General features: G+C 41.2%; 1 protein-coding gene across 3 annotated transcripts in view; it reads right to left on the bottom strand.

Annotated features, from left to right (window-relative positions):
- Positions 1–7,115: 7,115 nt before the first annotated feature.
- The window catches only part of CRY1 (cryptochrome circadian regulator 1), a 38,595-nt gene continuing 24,801 nt past the window's right edge, over positions 7,116–20,909 (bottom strand). Inside the window, exons 4-14 of one of the 3 annotated variants that reach the window (XM_053258106.1) lie at positions 19,826–20,010; positions 18,720–18,808; positions 17,810–17,950; positions 16,554–16,865; positions 14,269–14,420; positions 13,967–14,169; positions 12,935–13,024; positions 12,493–12,588; positions 10,145–10,216; positions 9,954–10,061; positions 7,116–7,785 (exon numbers count right to left, since the gene is read on the bottom strand). In XM_053258106.1, coding sequence (XP_053114081.1) covers positions 9,958–10,061; positions 10,145–10,216; positions 12,493–12,588; positions 12,935–13,024; positions 13,967–14,169; positions 14,269–14,420; positions 16,554–16,865; positions 17,810–17,950; positions 18,720–18,808; positions 19,826–20,010 — 1,444 coding nt within the window. In that variant the 3' untranslated portion in view covers positions 7,116–7,785; positions 9,954–9,957. Of the gene's footprint in view, positions 10,062–10,144; positions 10,217–12,492; positions 12,589–12,934; positions 13,025–13,966; positions 14,170–14,268; positions 14,421–16,553; positions 16,866–17,809; positions 17,951–18,719; positions 18,809–19,825; positions 20,011–20,909 lie in introns of all 3 variants that reach the window. The other 2 variants (XM_053258107.1, XM_053258109.1) reach the window with 2 other exon arrangements.

Consider the following 20,909-nt stretch of genomic DNA (forward strand, 5'->3'; position numbering starts at 1 on the left):
TGGTAAGGATTTTACAGGTTGAGTATCCCTTATCCGGACTGCTTAGAACCAGAAGTGTTCCGGATTTTTCCAGATTTTGGAATATTTGCATAATGAGTTATCTTGGGCATGGGATGCAAGTTTAAACACGGAAAGTTACTGTATTATTTTTTTTAGGCACCACCCTATGTTTGGGGCTAATCATGGTGGAATGTTGAAAACACTCCTCGTCTTAACTATACTGGCACTACTGAGCCCATACAAGGCAGTACTGGGGAGTGGGGGAGGAAGGAAACCCATTTACTCCTACAGTTTTGACTGCAGCCCACGACCACACTCGAGGTTCAACCAACAGAGGTGGCGGGGTAGAGCCTACTGCCAAGGAGGCAGCCCAGCATGGAGGAGCACGCTCGCTGGCCCGGTTAATCTGTAAAATGTGGTGATCAGGGAGTGGGGCGCGGGAGGAAACCCATTTACTCTTTTACATCCGTACGCACGCACAAACACACTTTAGATCAGTCGCATGTGTGAATCCACCCCGGGGGCTCTTGCTTACTAATGATGGCGGGGAGGAGGAGGAGGATTCATTCTTGCATGTGAGACATCACAATATAAACCTAGTCAATGGCATCGACGCCTACATACCATGTCTGTTTGGGACTGGGCTGCTCCTCTGCCAGGCCATACATTCCACTCCCCACTCTTCCAACTTCTCCCCTTGTGTCAACGGTGCCCCAACCGTTATTTCCAAGTTAACTGTGGCCCCAGCCTTGCTTCCCACCCCTCCTTGGCATGCCCCACCTACTCTCCTCCTCCCGTGACCACCCCTCTCCTCCACCCTCCCGGCAATTGGCTCCTTCCAAGTCGAGCGGGGCCTCCCATTCTCCCCTCTAGTCACCTGGCTGTCAAGGTTGCTTCAGTTCTGCACTCTATGCTAGAGTTAGCAGTTGGTGGGACGTGCCAAGCTCTGGCAGCACACAGGGGACTCCTCCCTTCTCTGTGAAGTAGCGGGGTGTCTCTTGTGACAACCGGTGACAGCAGCTCCAGATCCTCCTCCTCCTCGTCACTGGGTACCTGCTGGCAAGTATCCGGATTTTGGAGCATTCTGGGTTTCAGATGTCTGCATAAAGGATACTCAACCTGTACTACTTATCTGAATTTGTTGACAAGTTCATCATTTGACATGATACTACAGCAGATATAAATGGTTACACAGTGAATGATCAGGTGTGCAAGTCCTAATGAGGAGATGGTGGTCTACCCTTGGTAGAAACAGGTGAATTAAGTACAGACATTTTCTGGTCTTAACTATAAACTATATCATAAGTAGTTGCCCATCTAATTACGTAGTTGCATATTTGGAATATCCAGCTACCACATCTTTCTTTATCCAGAAGAATGTAGGGCAAAATCATAACCATAGAGAAAAGCAAAATTTAACTGTCAGTGTGGATTCTTAAATTACATGTGTGCAATTATTTCTGGAGACAATTCTGAAAGCAGGTTTAGGAGACTACTGTGGAGGACAATACAACAACTACTATGGATATTTATATAGTGCTTTTCAGCAAAAGGTCCCAAAGCAGTTTACATAGAAAAATATATAAATAAGGTGACAATCTAAAAAGAAACAGAAGATAGACACCAGCAACAGCCACTGGAGGGATGCTGTGCTGGGGCTGGATAGGGCCAGTTGCTCTCCCCCTGCTCAATAAAGAGAATCACCATTTTAAAAAAGGTGCCTCTTTGCTCAGTTAGCAGGGGAAATACTTTCTGGTTTAGGATTAAAATGAGAATACTTGCTGGTTTAGGATTTTAAAAGCATTTAAAAACAATTCTCTTCCGCTGAAGACAAATGGATAGCTTGTAAGGTATGGTTTTCAAAAATAAAAGGTTTCCTTCACTGGCACTTGTATTGGTTTTCCATTAAAGATGAAAGTAACATTTCACATTCCTCCGAAGGTAGTGATTTACCATCATTGTACTCTCTCAACAGAGAGAGATAAACTATAATAGTTTATCTGGGAATGTAGATTATGGGGCACATAATTTCAGCATTTTCTTTGCATAAGCATACACAAGCTTTGGCTGTTCCAGGCAAATGGGGGTGGGGAGTATCACACTTCAGCTCTCAGAGCACCACCTATAGGCCAAACTGTAGACAAGATCCGTTGAAAAATATAAATGCTAGCAACATTCATGACTGTTCATCATTTAGACTGAGACCAGTTCATTTTGACATATTTTATTTATTTATTTATTTATTTATTTATTTGATTGATATTCCGCCCTTCCAAAATGGCTCAGCCATTCTCACATCCCCAAATATTGCCAACACTGTGCTTCCACACAAGCAAAACTGACATTCGTTCCTTCAATCTTTCGAGAGTGTTTTGGCAAGACTGCTGCCAAACCACTGCATTACAGTATCCCCCCCCCCACTGCCCCAACTTGAATTGCAAATACAGTGCCAGCCTTTCACACGTGGACTAGCAACGTAATGATTAAGAATATTTATAGATCACTTTCAACAATGAAAGTTCAACACCGTTTACACAGCAAAGAAATAAGGGAGTTGAAGTGGGGAGGTAGATGACTAGAGCCAAAGTGGAGGAAGACTCAGCATGAATCCGACAGAGCACACTTGAAGATCTATGCTTTGGTGAGCAGCAAAGCAGCAGCGGTTCTTTTCTACTCGTGATGCTCCCACAAATTCACATCCCGCTGTCTAGGGTTGTGAGGGGGCTAATTTACGCCCCTCCCCCTTGAATTTGAACTTGGAACCATCAGTCACTCACTGCGATGTTTTTAGTGACTTTTTTGCAGATAAGATTTCTCGTATTTGGGCCGAAATGGGTTCCACAGTTATTGCAGAGTCCGTTGTAGAGGTGCCCAGCAAGTAACAACTCTTATAGTATTAGATTGGATCACTTTCAATTTGTGACTCCTGAGGATGTGGACAAACTGCTTTGGACTGTGCATCCTACATCCTGTTCTCTTGACCCTTGCCCAAATTGGCTTATTTCATCTGGTAATCATATTATCAGAGTGGGTCTGGTAAATATAACAACCGCTTCTCTTAGGGATGAGGATACCCCCTTGTCTTAAGATGGCTATTAAAGGACCTTAGTTGAAGAAACCTACAATGGATCCCTCAAAGTTGTCCAATTACAGAACTTTTTCTAATCTTCCATGGTTGGGCAAGGTAATTGAACGGGTGGTGGCCTCTCAGCTCCAGGTAGGTTTGGATAACACATTATCTAGACCCATTTCAAACCGGCTTTCGAGTGGGCTATGGGCTTGGGAGTGCCTTAATCGGCCTAATATATGATCTCCAATTGGCTATCAGCAGAGGGAGTGTGACTCTGCTGATCCTTTTGGATCTCTCGGCAACTTTCAAAGACCATGGTATCCTGCTGGGTTGGCTTGAGGGAAATGGGATTGTGTGGCACTGTTTTTACAGTGGTTCCCTACCTACCTCTCTGGCAGATTCCAGATGGTGTATTTTGGAGACTGTTGCTCTGCAAAGCAAGAGCTAAAGTGGGGAGTTCCACCAGGCTCCATACTGTCTCCAATGCTTTATAACATCTACATGAAACTGCTGGGAGAGATCATCAGGAGGTTTGGTGCAGGTGTTATCAATATGCTGATGACACCCAGATCTTTTTCTCCATAACAACTTCATCAGGAAATAGCATAACCTCCTTAAATGCTTGACTAGAGGCAGTAATGGGCTGGAAGAGGGATAACAAACTGAAGCGGAATCCAAATAAGACAGAGATATTGATTGTGGGAGGTTGGGACATGAGAGATCGTTTAGATCTGACTGTTCTGATCTGAAAGATCAGGTATGTCACTTGGGATGACTCCTGGATTCAAAATTCTCTCCATTTCTCAGATTGAGAGAGTGGCCAGGCTTGCTTTTTATCAGCTTTGGCTGATACATCAGCTATGTCCATTTCTAGTGGTAAATGACTTTAGAACAGTGGTCCATATGCTGGTAACCCCTAGGCTTGATTACTGTAATGCACTCTGTGAGGGGCTGCCTTTGTACATAGTCCAGAAACTACAATTGGTACAGAATGAAGCAGCCAGATTGGGGTTTTTTGGGAACCCAGGACCAGTCTTTCTCTGCAGCTGCCCCAGGGCTCTGCAATATGCTCTCTGTTGAAATAAGAGCATCTCCTTCTCTGTTTGTTTTTAGGAATATCCTCAAGACCTACCTGTTTTCCCAGGCTAACTGAATTTTAATACTTTTAATGCATTTTATCTTCTGAGATTGGGTTTTTCTTTGTTTAATGAATTTTAACTGGTTTTATATTGTTTTATATTTTGTGTTTAACTTTGTACACCACCTAGAGATGCACATATCAGGCAGAATAGAAATATGATAAATAAATAAGGTATTGACTCATTTGGCACAGAGGAGCAGCTGGTGGTAAGAATAGTGAAGTCCCTACTTTCCTGCACTGCTTGCCTTGCATTTCCTGGTTGTATCACCACTATTATCTGCCCTGCACTCATGGGGTTATTTCAAAAAGGTTAATATTCCACACATCAGTTGCTCAGGAGAGGGGAGCTGTTCAGGAGAGGGACCAGAGATTATATTCATCCTTCCAATCTCTCTTCCATGCCAAACAATTGATCAACAGGATTTCAACAGTTTATCAGTTTAATAAAAACTATTTTATTTTTGTGCACATTTGTTGCAGTGGTTTGCTATGGCTGGAAGTGGAACAGTAATGTGTCACCCACTGTTACCTTTGCAATGGACATTGCAAAATTGTAGTGGGGAATGTAGTACTATATTAAGCGCTCTGTAGAACCACAATAACAGAAATGCTTCCATTGCTCAGCAGTGCTAAAGGTCCCTAGTGTGGAAGGAGCTCTAGTACAACGCATAGGAGCTATCTACTTAAAAGGTAAAATATCACCTAATGATACTCAATATTAGTTTAACTCCAGTGATGAAAGCTAGAAGTAGTGGCAGATATTCAAGTAAGTGTCCAAAGGGAAGAAATAAAAGTAAATCACAGAAGAGCTACTGAGAATACACCTCTACAGATGGCCTTTGGAGCATCTACTTCGGGGCCGCAGAATTTCGGTCCTCTAGCTGTTAGACTACAACTCCCATCATACCCACTCACAGCAGCTAATGGTCAGAGATTATGATAGTTATAGTCCAACAACAGCTGGAGGGCTGAAGCTGTGCAGCCGATCTACTTGCATTAAATGTGTTGCTCCATCCTGTACTTGGAAAACAAAGAAAGCCCTGCAGCAAGGGAAAAGAACATGCTTTCCTTTCCACACCAGAACTGCTGAAGTGTTCAGGAGGGCAAGACTGGTGTGTGGAGGAGCTGCAGCACCTTCCAAACACTGAAGATATGCGAGATGGGCCGCCTGCTTGTTCTTGAGATTCAAGAGGCACCTGGCAAAGGTAATTAATATTTTAAAAATATACTGCATTTAAAAGGGGGAAGCCAACAAAATCCAGACAGCGCAAACCAGACACCTCTTTGATACTGGAGAAGTAGACAGACACACATGTTCAATGTAAGATATATTCACAAGATTTCAATTGCAACTCAACTCTTTGGCAATATTTGTGTTTAAATGCCGATGCTGGCTGTTACATTGCCACGTGTGTGTTGCCATTTTCCGCCAAGCAGGGGTGTAACTACTATTAGGCAAGGGGAGGTGGCTGCCTGGGTGCCCCCATGCCTCGAGGGGCCCCCCAGAGGCAAGTCACATGACTATATATTGTGAAGTGTGTGTGTGTATCAGTGAGAGGCCCATTTTAAAATTTTGTCTCTGGGCCCACTCCAGCCTTGTTACACCTCTGCCACCAAGCGTTTGCATTTTAAATCTCTCTTTTAAAATTGTAAATCTCTGATGCTGTTCTTGCCTGTACTCTGCCCTGAGTCTGTGGATTGGCCAGTATATTAAGTCTCTTGAATGAATGTGTTCTGAGAAGGATATTGTAGTACCATAAAGGTGTCTTAGCTTTGAAGGGGGGTGGGGGACATTGTTGAGCACTCTGACCAACACATCCAGTGCCTGGACAGTTCAAGGATTACCAATCTTTTAATAAGTGAAAATAAGCTTAAAGAGATATATGAAGAGACATATAAACACTGTTTTTTTAAGGAGGGATGGTGGGTGTAGGAAATCACAGCATCTGAAACCTGAACCAGAATCTCTTACATGGTTGAAGTCCTATTTGGCCAGCCCCATGCTAAAAAAAGGGAATAAGACAACAATTCCCATCTCAGCTCATTTAAGTACTTGTGCAAAGATGACCAAGAGAAAAATAGAAAATGAAGTATGAAATAGGGGCATCTTTCAGAGTGAGTGGACCTTCCCCCATCTGCTGCCGCTGCCACTACTACTGCTCCAGGTACCATTTTCCATCCTATTCTATTTGCCAATGTGTGCAGATATCCTTATCTTTACCATTGTATAAAAGCAATATATAGTTCTCAAGACAAGAAAAAACAGAGAGCATTTAAGCTTTGATAAACTAATCCAAAGAGGTCTTGTCCCTCCTCCCCCCCGCAAAAAAAGTCTGAGTTTTTTCATATGGGTTTGCTAGACTGATCTGAGATTAGGTTGTGGGTGCCTCCAAGCCAGCAGACTGGGAAGAAATGTGTAGCAGAAGCAGCCCAGAGACCAGGACACTGTCATAAGTTTTGCCCCCAAATCTGGTAGGGGTAGGGAGGAGGAAGATACTTCCAGGGAGAAATTTTTCTCTGCCCTACTACTCAGGTCAAACAGCAAAAACCTCAGTTCTAATTTGTTTGTAAGCCACCTTTTGCTACATGAGAACTTTGTTGACAAGCAGTATATAATCGTAATAAATTATGTATGAAACGATGTGGCTAAGCAAATGCACATTCAAGACAATCTATCATAAATTAAGTCACCCAACAGAATTTGCAGATCAGGGGTTACTTATGGTCAGTTATTCCCAATAAATAGTGATATTTGAACATCTGTTGACACACAAAATAATTCAAATTTGTGAACAGTGACTGCAATGGCTACTGTAAAATACTTTTTAAAAAGCTGTGCGCCTATAAGAATGGCAATGAAGATGCACAAAAATTAGGCTTAAGTGAAACAGTCTGTATACAGTATACTGTATATACATTTTTATTAACAATGGCATCCTCACTGTGATTGAACAAGGCAGTGGGAAATACAGGGACTGGACAGATTACACAACAACTTCTTTAACAAAAATATTGGCATATGTGGGTTATATACAGCTGTATTTCCATACAGTAACAACTCTATTGTATTTTATACACAGACTTACAGGAGTTAACATTTGAAAAAGAGAGTGCTTCAATCATAAGGTCAAAAATCCTGTCCCAAGTCTAAAAATATTAAATCTAAAAAGGATTGTCTTCATTATCGCGTGGACACTTTCCATTTTACATCCATCCATTAAAGCCTTTACTGAAAGCCATACATGACATATCAAAAATATATTGATGAGTCTATCACTAATCATTAATGCTTATATTTACATTGTTACCAAACTCATCACCAGATGCTTTATTTACAAATCTCTATTTGCCCTTTGTGAAAGTCATTAAAAGTTTAAAAACCATAGAAATGCCATTAGAAACAATGCATTCAAAAAAAAAATACTTGTTTACAACAATTCAGACTGTGTGAAAATAAATGTATGAAAATGCACATTTTAATACACATACTCTCACAAAAACTATTAATTCCAATATGAAGTAAAATAATTCTGCCCTGAAATTTTAGGGTGTGGATCCTTCTCTTTCAGCAATGCTGTAAGACAAAAATGAATCAATCCATTAGGAATTAATTCTTAGAAAATCTTTGTTTTTTTAAATACGTGTTAATATTGATATCTATTACCACACCACTGTGTTTTATAAAACACTAATATTTGTTAAATAAAATATTTTAATCTTTAATGACCCTCATTTCAACTGAAGTCATATATGCCTACAAACTAAAACGATGCTTGGCTGATGTATGGTACAAGTTGCATGGCACATAAAGTGCCCTAAGATTGCAATATAATAGGGTTTGTTGTTTTTTAACTAGCAATGAAAAAAGTCCAAACAAGCAAGAATGGCAAGAAAGCAAGGAGAGATTGGCAAAGACCAAAGAATCAGAGATTTCAGATAACAGGTGAACAAAGGGATGTATGCCAAAGGAGTCCTAGTGGTCATTGGAATGAATATGTGGAAAGGGGACAAAATGCATTCACAGAATAAGATTTTTTGTGAAAGATGGACACAAGAAAATTTGAAGACCTATTTATAAATCCAGTGGGGAGCCAAAGACAAAAGAGAATCAGATTCTATGTCCCCCCCCCCCACGCCCTTTTTCTCCAAGAATGATATTTTATGCCAACCCACAGTACTTGATGCATCTACTAATTTATACAGGCTCCACCCAATGTTATATCAGACTTCTTGCATAAGCAAAGAAAACTTCCAAAAGTAAAGCTTCTATAGAGACTCTCGTGTTTTACAGCACTGGAGAATGAATTGACAAGATTAGTCATAACTGACCTAGAACTCTTGACCTACAGCTAGGGTCTAGGAAGCCCATTGATCTGCTCAAAGGGTGAAAAGAAGAAGCCAGCACAGACACAATGAACACACAACAGGATAGAAATGTAGTGCTGACCAAATGGATGTATCTTCCTTATTCTATAAAACTGACCAGGAAGCTGCACAATAGGAAAAGGCAGGGGGACAAGGAAGCTGATTTAATTTGATGCAGACACCAAAATTGAAGCGAAGTTTGACCTTATGTAAACCCATAACTAATACTGGCTTCATAGTGTACTACTGATCTTAATACCATGCAATTTTAAGAAGAACTAAAGAAATGAACTTAAACTTTTAAATTACTGCTGAAACATTTCTTTGTGTTTACAATGGTTCAGGCAGAGAGAAAAATTCAAAATAAACTGTTCCACCTTCCTGTGCTAGCTGGTAAGAATCAGTAGTAGTATGATTATTTAGGGTTCCTGTATGGAAGCGACACTAAGAAAGATGGTGCTCCCCAACACGTTATTTGTGCAGAATCCTTTTCTCTGAGTTGCTCAAAATCTAAACCTGAGATGCGAGAGCAAACAGATGGTCCCTGCTATTCTGAACATAAGAAGGCTGGAACAGAACAACTGCTTCAGAACAGGATTTCTTCGGAGCAGGCTTGGCTACAGATTCTAAATGCACATGTAATAAACTTATTGTCTGATGCACATTTGCAGCAACAGAAAAACTTACAAAAAATAGAGAAAATATTGTAACCTACCTAGGTAAATCCATGTGCAGTGTAGCTATAGACTACTGTGTGTGGATATGGATATTCCCTCTTAAGGGAGAGCAGAATGTGAGTATCAAGGAAAGGAATAAAAACTGAGCTGCAATGACAGAATCTGAGGCCTGTTGCAGCTTAGAAAGAAAGAAAGAAAAAGACAGCTGCAGGAAAGACAGCTGTAGAAGGTGACAGCAGTAGAGAAAATGACAAAAAAACATTTATCCTCTCGATACAAGGACTATGAAGCAAACAAAAATTAACAAATCAGTTCAGATTGAACAAAATAAATACTTTCCCCACACACACTACACAAATGGTTGATGGGTTTCAAGTGGATGCTTTTTTCACTTAGCAAGTTCAAAGAAAGGCCCAAATTAATACACAGTTTAATGGAAAATAGAAGCCAAGTGTAGCTGAGCTGGTATACAAGTCATGCTCAGGCTATCCCTAAATAAAATTGCTAGAAGCATGAAATGAATGGCAGGGAATTCTTGGCTGCTGCCAGATAGGATGTTGGGTTTCAATGATGTTTGGTCCACTCCTCCACTGAAGTTAGGTTCTCAACTAGTCAGCAAGATGCTGAGTTTCTCCTTGCAACACTTGAATAGAGCATGCAGTATCCTATCAATCATTTTCTTCAGAATTCTTATTTTTACCCAATTAATTACTGCTCTGTCGCTGGACTTTTGGACCAATGCTCTGAGTGTTCTCTTCTGGATTTGGGCGTTTCCCTGTGCACACTCCACTACCAAGGGATGATCTTCCTGCAAATTATAAACAAAGACCTACTTTAAGAAATCTGTTTGGCCTTCACATGACAATGCCACCATATATATTTAGAACATACCTTGCTGGATTAAGTGTGTTTTCTGATTGTCTCCATAAGCGTAATGTAGAATACCATTCCCTTGAACGTAACCTGTTAACACACACATTTAAATGACTTTTAAATGTATGGAAGAGCAGCACTAAACACCTGACAGCAATTCAAGAAAAGCTTTTCACTAAGATATTATAAAATGTCATGAGCAGCACCAATCCTGCTGTCAAATGTGTAATCAGTTTAATATATTCTTTCTCAATCATGTCACATAAGTAGTCAGTTAATATACCAGCAACATTGTTACAAAATATACTGGCTCACATTCTGCACAGTGTTACTAGGGCAAGCAGAGCAGCATGCCTGCAGAAATGCTGTCTTGGAGCTCAGCCAGCATGTTGCGGAGCAGTCAAATGTCAACAGAAGTGGGGACAATTTTTGCTGCTCTTTCCTTCCTCCAAAAGTACTTTTTGGCTTCAGAAATAAGTCACCGAGGGTTGCACAAATTAGTTCAACATGTAATGTGTGTGCTGCTCATCCTTACTAAAATAATCTAGGAGGGATTGGAGAGGAAGATGGGCCTGTGGAAATGCGACCACTAGATTTCATGATTTCTTCAAAAACTGGCCATGTTTCAGAATTAGAGATTTCCATTACCCTCATACTCATAAAAACAGATTAATTTGTCTTAACCGTGCAAAGAAGCTTTGTAAAGCCTGCACCACTGAAGTGGCCAGTTTTCTTCTTTGCTCAAGAGAGCCAATATTTCCAACACTGAGCTCAATAATAAAGGAGATATTGCTACTTATCTTCTGGAAGTGATGCTGCTATGTCAAACATTAAGCTCTTTGTTAATCTTTCTTAAGTTTTACATTTTGATTTTAAAAAGTCAGCAGGAGTCATACATCAAGGATTTCCTAAGGCCCTGCTTACTGGGCAAAGAGGCAACTTTGAACATGGTGATTCTCTTTATTTAGCAGGGGGAGAGTAACTGGCCCTATCCACCCGCAGCACAGTACCTCCAGTGACTGTTGCCGGTGTCTTTCTCATGTTTCTTTTTAGATTGTGAGCCCTTTGGGGACAGGAATCCATCATTTATTTATTACTTCTCTGTGTAAACCGCCCTGAGCCATGTTTGGAAGGGCGGTATAGATCGATCAAATAAGTAAGTAAGTAAGTAATGGTTGGGACAGACAAACAGAATGAACCAATCAGTTGAACTGGCTAGTTTAAGGGAGTTTACCATTCCCTCTCATCCTAGGCTTCTTAGTCCTCAATCTGGTCAACAGGTCACACTGTAGTCCACTCAGAGCTATGGGTAGATGAATATGTTTCCTCAGCCCACTAACATGATTATGATTCAGAAGTAAAATCTACTACACTAAGACGATTACAGCATTGCCAGTTCAGAATGATGCCCCATACTAACCCTTATTTTTGTACACAAGTAGATCTTAAAATGTTTTTAGGGTGTGGGTCTTATTACAAACCAGCTGCTTAATACCCAGGAGCCCTAAGCTTGATTTTTTCAGGTGACTGGGAAATCTGTTAATATTCCTAGCCTAGTCTTGGACCTAAAACCAGAAGAATCTCTTTGTAAGTGGAATTATTTCATTCTGAGACAGTAAACAGTCAAATAGCCAGCTCTCGGGGTCATACCTTAAGCATGAGAGGGCGGAGTGTATGTTCATGTAAATTGTCCCTCTACATGCATACCAAATACCTGTTCAAACAGGTATTTGAAGTGTATGTACAAGGACAATTCAGATGAGCACTTTCTTCATGGGTTTAAGGGATGCCCTGAGACCATGTTGGGATATTTTTCTGGTGACACTGGGATGAGCACACTCTTGGCACAATCAAATTATTTTGGTTCTACTAGGAAAGGTCCAGAAATTTTGCTCAATGTAGAGAGGTTCATTCTAACAAGGATTAAAGGCCCTTGTCCTAGAGAAAGAAATCTGTGGGATTCTCTATCTTGTGATATGCATGTGTGTGCAACTGCATAAAGCAGCAGTATGCTAGGGAGTCTACTCTCATTATTCAACTGGAAATGCAGCTCTGTTGTGAAAGTAGAAACTAAACAAATAGGAATATGAGAAATTTAACTGTGTGATGCTACCTCCCTTGCTAACTGAGCAAAGAGGCGATTCTCTTTATTTAGCAGGAGGAGAACAACTGGCCCTATCCATCCCCAGCACAACATCCCTCCAGTGGCTGATGTTGGTGTCTATCTTTTTCGAGATAGTGAGCCCTTTGTGGGCAGGGAGCCATTTTATTTATTTATATCTATATAAACTGTGCTTTGGGAACTTGTTGCTGAAAAGCAATATATATATTTGTCATATCCACATGCTGAAGGAATGCTGTCATACCTTGTTGCTGAATTCCACTTGTTCCTGCATGAGATTCTCCTAGGCCACATGCTTGAACATTCCCTATATGGCCTTCACTTGTTCCCATTTGAGATCCTGCAGGAAAGCAAATCCACAGTGTCAGCTCTTCTTATTTGGGGTGTGTGTGGGAATCACAGTTTGTCAGGTGTACAGGCTTCCTCTCAATAACCCACATTTCTTTTAACAGTATCTCTGCCCCAGTGCAATATAGAAACTGGCCTGGCCTGCACTAGATTAAAAAATCATTTCGAGCTGGACTGATCAAATATCCATAATTAAAGAGCAGGCTTGTTTCCTTTTTTTCCTCCTACAAGACAGATTTGCTCCACATTTAACAGACCAATGCTAATGGTCTCTTAAAACAGATTTTCTTATTTCCCTTTCCTCTGATTTCTTTTATGAGGGTAGGAATAAAACTTACCATTTGCACTGGTACAACCAGGGAGGTTCTCCCCTGGTGAATATCCCATTAGGCCACCATTCCCATTTGAAGGCACTGATGCAAGGAGGCCTAACAAACACAAGATACATTAAGATCATGATGGAAAACATACAGGTTTCTGCTTAGTAAACTTATCTCCCCATCTTTTCAATGTAGGCTTCCCTGTATTTTATCAAGACACAAAGATCTCACCAGTAACCAAAAGAGGGAATTAGACAGTTCAAGATAGTCATTTTAAATACACAACAGTATACCCAAGCGTGAAAAGAGAGTGCTAGCATACATAAAGAAATGTAGAGATCATAGAACAGCAGGGCCAGAGCAACAAGTAGAATGGTAAAAAGTCACCAAAGACTGATAAAACAGACAGTCCTGCTGTGGAAAGAGTAAGTTCTACCTATGTATATATGGATACGCAGCCTTTTTTTAATAAAAAGATTTTCAAAGAAGCCAATCTCATTTGGATCAAGAAAAGCATCTCTTATCCACTAGGCAACACACAGTGCCTCCTTTCATATTCTATGAAGCACACACTTCCGAGCCAGGTAAGTCAATCTGGACCACCCGATGCCATCCAAGTGAAGGACCACCCAATGCCACAGATACTTTACAGGAGGTTCTGGAACTGATGACCCATGGCAGTTGTCCTTCCTCCTGCTTTGAGGTAACAAGCTAGCCATCCCACATTTGTGCTGCCACTATGCATTTGGCCCTTTAGGCAAGTATATTAGTGGCCTATAAGTGCAAAGAAATCTGCTTGGCATTTGAGCTCTAAATTAAAGTGCTTTGGACACTAAAAGTGATATGTACTTTAGAAGGCTTTTAAGAGGCCAATATAAAGGAAAAGACTTAAAGTCTTCATTCCCGTATAACCTTTAGAAAGTTAGTTAAGCTAATTTACTATCTTGATGTCAAACTAGCACTGACACTGGCAAATACCTAGGCCCAATGGCTAAAGACAAACTATCATGTAAGCAAGCAGATTTCAAAAAATAAATAAAACTTCCATACCCAATCCTCTGTATCTTGACAGTTGCTGGTAGATTTGTTTCATCCTCTCAATATTCAAGCGACTTGCCTCAGCATGATTTACCATTGGTTTAGGGTAATTCAGTCCTATCATACATTTTGCAGCTTTCTGGACACCCTCAGGGGCATTCCAAGGATCATATATGTATTTTGCAGGGAAACCTCTGAGTACAGGCAGATAGCGTCTTATAAAGAAAAGAAAAGGTTTAAATCAGAATCGTTTGATACAGCCTGATTGACTAAAATGTTTAATATTTCTTCAATGTTCAACAATGTTGCTTAACCTGATATAGTCCCCATTGGGATCAGTTCTTCTGCCAAAACCCACAGGACAGTAGCAATGGAAAAACTGCTGGAAGAAGGAGCTACAGGACAGCCACATCCAACTGCCGGCATTCACACTCCAGTCAGCATCCAGAAGCAATTCTTCAAATACCTTAAGAAAAACAAACAGCAAGTTAAGCTAAACACACAGATTTTTCAGCAAATGCTAAAAACACTACTGCTTTGAAAGAATGGTACAAGGCATGTGATTGCATGCTGTTAAAAAGTTATATGACAGTTATACAGAGCTATAACTATTGACATAATGGTACGGAAACTTCATTTTGAATTCTTGAAGCAAGCTGTATGTGGATTATGTATAGCAGAACTCCCTCAGCACTTGAACAGAATATGGGTGAGGAAAACCAGTTGGCATTATTTCATCTGTGTGCATTGTTAACTTCCACATGGTATTATATAGAAGACAAGCTATATTATTTGAAACTATTAAGATTAAGATATCAGAACCAGTGCCACTGCAAAGCAGATATAAATGCTCCCATGGCGCAGTGGGGAAATGACTTGACTAGCAAGCCAGAGGTTGCCGGTTTGAATCCCCACTGGTATGTTTCCCAGACTATGGGAAACACCTATATCAGGCAGCAGTGATATAGGAAGATGCTGAAAGGCATCATCTCATACTGCATGGGAGGAGGCAATGATAAACCAAAGAACTACAGGGATCTGGATCGTGATCCGTTGAGCCCATAAGTGAATGGGTTCTGCGCCTGCGCAGGCACCTCTCGGGCCGACTAGGTAGCTCCTCGCGACGCCCAACCGCCTTTCTGCACGTGCTCCTGCATTCCATCTATATAGTGCGGTTGGGCGTCTTCCGTTAGTTTCTGTTTGACCGCCACAGCGTTCAGACCTCGTGTGGGCTCCTCGGTAGACAGAAATAACAAACTTTACTTATACGGCTTGAAAATTGGATTGAATATTGGACAGGATAAACGGAATTGGATATTTGGCTTGACGGACTAAGTTAGACGACAGATTGGACTGATTTATCTGGCTTTACCTGGACTGCTAAACGGAATCGGAAACTTGTTTAACGGACTAGTTTAGACGACAGATCGGACTGATTTCTTTGGCTTTACTTGGATTGTTGTCGGATTTTGCAAACTGCTTCACGGACGGTGTTGACGAAGGATCAAACAGACGGACTGCTTACGGAAAATGGAGAATAAAACTACGTTTAAGCGTTGTGTGAGGTGTCAGGCAAAGTTGCCATCCACCGACCATCATGATGCCTGCTTGTTGGTCGCCAGGAGTTGACAGCGACTCGAAGGCACACTTTATTATTATTATTTATTTATTTGATTTCTATACCGCCCTTCCAAAAATGGCTCAAGGCAGTTTACACAGAGAAATAATAAATAAAAAAAGATGGATCCCTGTCCCCAAAGGGCTCACAATCTAAACTTTACTTTATGTTGATGGTTAATTCCTTTCTTTGCTGCAATTAACTTATGCTGTGCAGAGAAGTCTTGGCTTTTCAGAGCAGGATCCCATCTGTTGGGAAGCTGGCGCAGATGTAAAGTGTACATTGACCAAATGTAAAAATCAATAATAGATGTGCCCACTTCCTGAAAAGCAGGGCAGTAGTAGAAGAATCTGCCCCCTTGCTAGGAATAGCTTTAAAAGCAGTGACGCAAGCAACTGTTTAAGTAACTGTTGACACAGTCACTGTTTAACTGATTTTAAGGTTTTAAATGTGATTTTTATGGAGTTTTATTGTATTTTAACTTTTGTAAACCACCTTGGATGTTTTATGAAAGGTGATATAAGAACAGAACAAAAACAAACTGCTTATTTGTAGAAACAGTTGGCATGTTTTGATACTATATGTGACTGTGTACTTCCAAAAAAAATGAACACAGAAGACAGTGTGACATGCAATCATATCAGTTCTCCACTAGATGATGCTATTAGCTAAACTTGTCAAAGTTATATAACAATGTGTTGTGTGTACTGTTTTGACTAGAGACTATATATTCCATGCCATGGGCCTACCAATGTCTACTGTAAGGCTAGTTATTCAAAAGGCAGGCAACTACATGGCCTACTGCAACAAGAAATCAACCCTTGATAGGTTATTTAACAGGAGTTGCCTTCAGGCTGCTTAAAAACCATTTACATAATAGATGCCAGCTTTTAATCTGAAATGGAGACATTAGAAACTAGTAGAAAAATATAAAGGAAATGAAAAAAGCAACTAGTAGTAGTTGTGTTTTTTTAAAAGTACCTTCATTCCTTCTTCCCAACTAATCCACAGATCACCTCGAGTCAAGAAGCATGCCACAGCATGTCTGGCCAAATGGTGGATCCAGCCTTCCTGGCGTAGCTGGGTCATAATTGCATCAATCCAAGGAAACCCTGTCCTGCCCTCTGCCCATTTTGCCAATGCCTCAGGATTCTTATCCCATGGAATCTGCACACATATGGGATTGCCTTCCATTTTATCAAAGCGGGGATTGTTAGTAGCTGCTGTGTAGAAGAATTCACGCCACAACAACTGACCATAGAGGGAAAGGGGAGGAGAGCTGTTCTTCTTTACCTAGGAATACAAGCATGCGAGAAATAATCAGATGAAGCTTCAGATTTTATTATGCACTAGCTTAACCCACGCAGAGCATCTATGCACTAGTACTTGATTGCTCCCCTCACCACCGCCAAAGCCCCCCTCACCTCACAGATCACTCCAACTTCACCTGAGCTGCACTCCTGCTCCTCCTCCTCCATCCCATTGCTTCCATCCCCCTCACCCCTCTTGGTTGCAGCTGCAGCATTGCTGGTGCCTATTGGACAAGCTGCAGCCCCCTGTCCCCAGGTACTTCCTCATCCGAGCCCCGCTCCTGCTCCTCACCACAGGAGAAGTAGCAGCGGTTGACTGGTCCCTTCCTCACTGCCGCCACTGCCATGGCCACTCATTCCTCTCAGGCTGCTGACAGTCTTGGGCCTGTCCCTCGCCCCTCCTTCTTTCTCTCTTCCCCTCTTTTTCTTTTTCTCTCTCCTCCACTCGCTCTTCCCCTATCTTTCTTCCCCTCACTTCTTTCTCTCTCTCTCCCTTCCTGAGTTAACAGATTTTGTTCATCTTGTTTCCTCATCTAATTCACACAACGGCAGCCTCCTTTTCTCCTGAAGGGGCTCTTTCCTCCCTCACGACCCCTCTCTATGCAGACCCCTGCCCATTAACCTTTTCTAGATATTGATTCCTTTCCTCTACAATCAAGAACATCTTCCAATCAGTAACAGTTGCATTCCAACTGACCTTAATCACAGGCTCCTCCTAGCTATCTGCATATGGAATCCCCACTGCCCAATCACCACATGGCACAGTCTCCTCCCCACTATCTGCATATGGAATCCCCACTGCCCAATCAGGTGCTTCTGCTCTTGAATTCTCGCGAGAGTTGCCACGCATGGGATGAGCCACGGGTACATTTTAGATAGATAGATAGATAGATAGATATCTGACAGCTCAAGATGACCGGTCCGTACCTTTTTGTACAAGTCTGTTAACTTGAAATAAAAGAGTCGGCAAGACAAGCAACCAAATCGTAGATAGGGACTAAGTCCTGTGGGACTTGCAAGAAGAGAATTTGCATTCATTCGTGGTCTTTCAAAATTTGCTACCCAAGCCTTAAAAACAAAAACAAAAACAAAAAGATTATCTGAATTTTTAATTCAATGTTTTCTACTTAAGATTAATAAAAAAGGAAGTTCACAATGGATGGCTGCAACATTTTACATAGGTTATTCTAGTGTACAAGCCACTTTAATTTACAAGAGGACACATTTTCACTCTCAGCTGCTTATAATCAAAATTTGACACAAGGGAGACAAAGGATGGGGAGCAGGGTAAAAGGACAGTAAACAGGGGAAGGAAGTAACAGAGGAAGCACCATACAGGTGTTCTGGGAGGCAGTTCCAAACAAGCGGCATCAGTGGAGAAAAGATGGAGTCACGTGAAAAAGCAGGAGTTCTTCAGCTAGTAGAAAAGCAGAAGGAGCAAAGGTCACAGGCAGGGAAGCATAGGAATACAACAGGAGAGATATTAGGAGGCTTTTGAAGGACAGCACAAGTAGTTTGGGCTGGTTCCTGGAACTGGCAAGCATCTTAATCTTAATAAGCAATTAATTTTTAAAAAGAGGCCTGGTTCAGACAAGATGTCTGCCAGTACACACAATAAAGAATGGTATCACATTGAGACTGCACCTGCCAGGACATCAGGGGAAGAGGATACCAATGCACTCTTGGCATGTCCCTTTATTGCCTTAAGGGCTGTTCATCTGAACTGGACCTCTAAACATGCTCCCAATATGTGTTTAAACAGGTTTAAGGAATGCATGTAAAGAGGCAGTTTTGAAAAATGGTATTCAACAGGTATCATTGAAGTTCAGCAACACACCTTTCTTTCCAAATGTCTTTCCAATCTTGTAAGAGCTTCTGTTTCTCCACCTGGCCACACAGCAGAAATCAATCCATCTGTATCAAAACCTGCGGGACAATAATGTATTATTGCTGTGGCAGTCAAGCTATCTTTTCAAGAACAACAGGCAGCATCCCAACTAGTACTTGCACGAACACCATGCACTGTCCACACACTTTCAAGGATTTATTTGCTAGAAACTCTTAAAACATGAAATTGGAAATTCTGAGGTCAAATTCTGCATCCATTACTGTATTTTCTGCTTTTGGCAATCCCACAGAACTGCGGGCACACACAGCTCTACTTATGGATCATCAGCTAGAGAGATACGTGACAATATTATTCTTATTGGCAACAGAAATCTTTTTGTATATACAACGTCTACAGCTTCATCAACCACTTTTCTTGCAGTTGGTTTTCCTGTCTCAAGACCTCCAAGTGAGGGAGAAGCCAAAACCCCATGGGTAACTGATTCCATTGTTGAACGGCTCCTACTATTAGAAGATTTTTCCTAATGCTCAACCAAACTTTATCCTCCTGTAACTTAAGTGCATTAAATCTACTACTGAAGCAGCAGAGAACACAATTTTACCCTCTTCAATCTGTCAGCCCTTCAAATATCTGGAAAGCACTATCATGATCCCTCTCAGTCTTCTTCAGACTAAACATTCCCAATTCCTTCAACCTCTCCTCATAAGGCTTGTTTTTAAAGTGGTTGACATCCAAAGCAGAGATTTGAGAGAGACACTGCTCTCAGAGGCTTCCCAAGCATCAGAGTACACACGTAGGGGGACAGCAGAGTGATCTTCGCTGATCTCCCTTGCCTTGAGCAGTGCTTTTTGCCCTTCCAGAAATATGTCCTGGGGGGTCACGCAAACCCCTGGGACATATTTCTGGAAGGCAAAGAGTACTGCTGGAGGCAAAGGAAATCAGCAAAAATCACTCTGTCCTCCCTCCGCATGTGCACACTACTACCCGAGAAGCTTCTGGCTGTGAGGATTCAGCTCCTGTTGCATCCCCAAACCACTGCTCTGTATGTTAGTCAATTTTTTTAATATTGTCCAAGAAATAACACTCTGAAATACCTAGTTCTTCCAGTGATGGGACACCATATTTCTCATCATGGTCGTCAGAAACTGGGGTGGTACACTTTGACATTACTTCTGCAGTAATAGTTTCCACAGGCATCTCCAATGGTTCCATTCTACTTATTAGAGTCTGGAATCTTTTATAGGTAAGAGGTGGCTGTCCTCCATTTAACTCTATAATCCTATGGACACAAAAGCCAAAAATGTAGTTAAGATATGCTTATTAAAAAAATATTGCATGTTGTATGGTTGTACATTTCTTACTTTTAATATGAATGTTCTTATTTCTAAAGTTAACACTCGCTTTCAGTTATCACTACAGTCACTAAATTCTGCACATGGCATAGCCTAATGAGTACAGTCAACGCTATTTAAGATTGCAGGGTCAGAAAATGTTATCCTCGGAAATAAAGAATGAATAAGGATGTAAGAAGTACCACCTATCTTAAGCTACAGGCAAGGAGGCTATTATAAATATATAAACTGTAGCTAGCTACCATTATAGGTCTTAAACTTTACTTGTGCAATAAAACTGTAGCAACTTGACAGCTAGAACTCAGGTTTATCATCAGACAATTGAGAATTACAGTTTTTGATTATTAGTGGTTTATGCACATGCAAAATTTTCTATACTAGAAGAATTTCAGCATTCATGGGTTGATGTAATTGGAAGAGGGACAATTATTTAGTTTATGTCCCTCATTTTAACTAGGACTAAGCTAAAATGAGATCTATTTTATGAACACATTTGCTTCCTATGAAGTGTCCTCCCTATTGAGGAAGGAGCATGCTGTAGTAAAAAGGTTCACAGCATTGATCTCACCTCAACATCTAGAGCAGGATGCCCAATTTCAGTCCTCCAGCTGCTGGTGGACTTTGACTCCCATCACTGGGACTAGTGGTTGCTGTTCTGGGGATGATGGGAGTTGTAGTCCAACAACAGCTAGAGAACTGAAGTTGGGCACCTAGACTTAAATGAAGAATGATGCTTCCTCCTTTCATTCAAGAATTGGATTTCCAACACAGTTAGATAGCCAGAACATCATGCTCGTAACACAATACCTGAATGGCTGGGATCACA

This window comes from Hemicordylus capensis, chromosome 5, assembly GCF_027244095.1.
Source record: "Hemicordylus capensis ecotype Gifberg chromosome 5, rHemCap1.1.pri, whole genome shotgun sequence".
NCBI lineage: Eukaryota > Metazoa > Chordata > Lepidosauria > Squamata > Cordylidae > Hemicordylus > Hemicordylus capensis.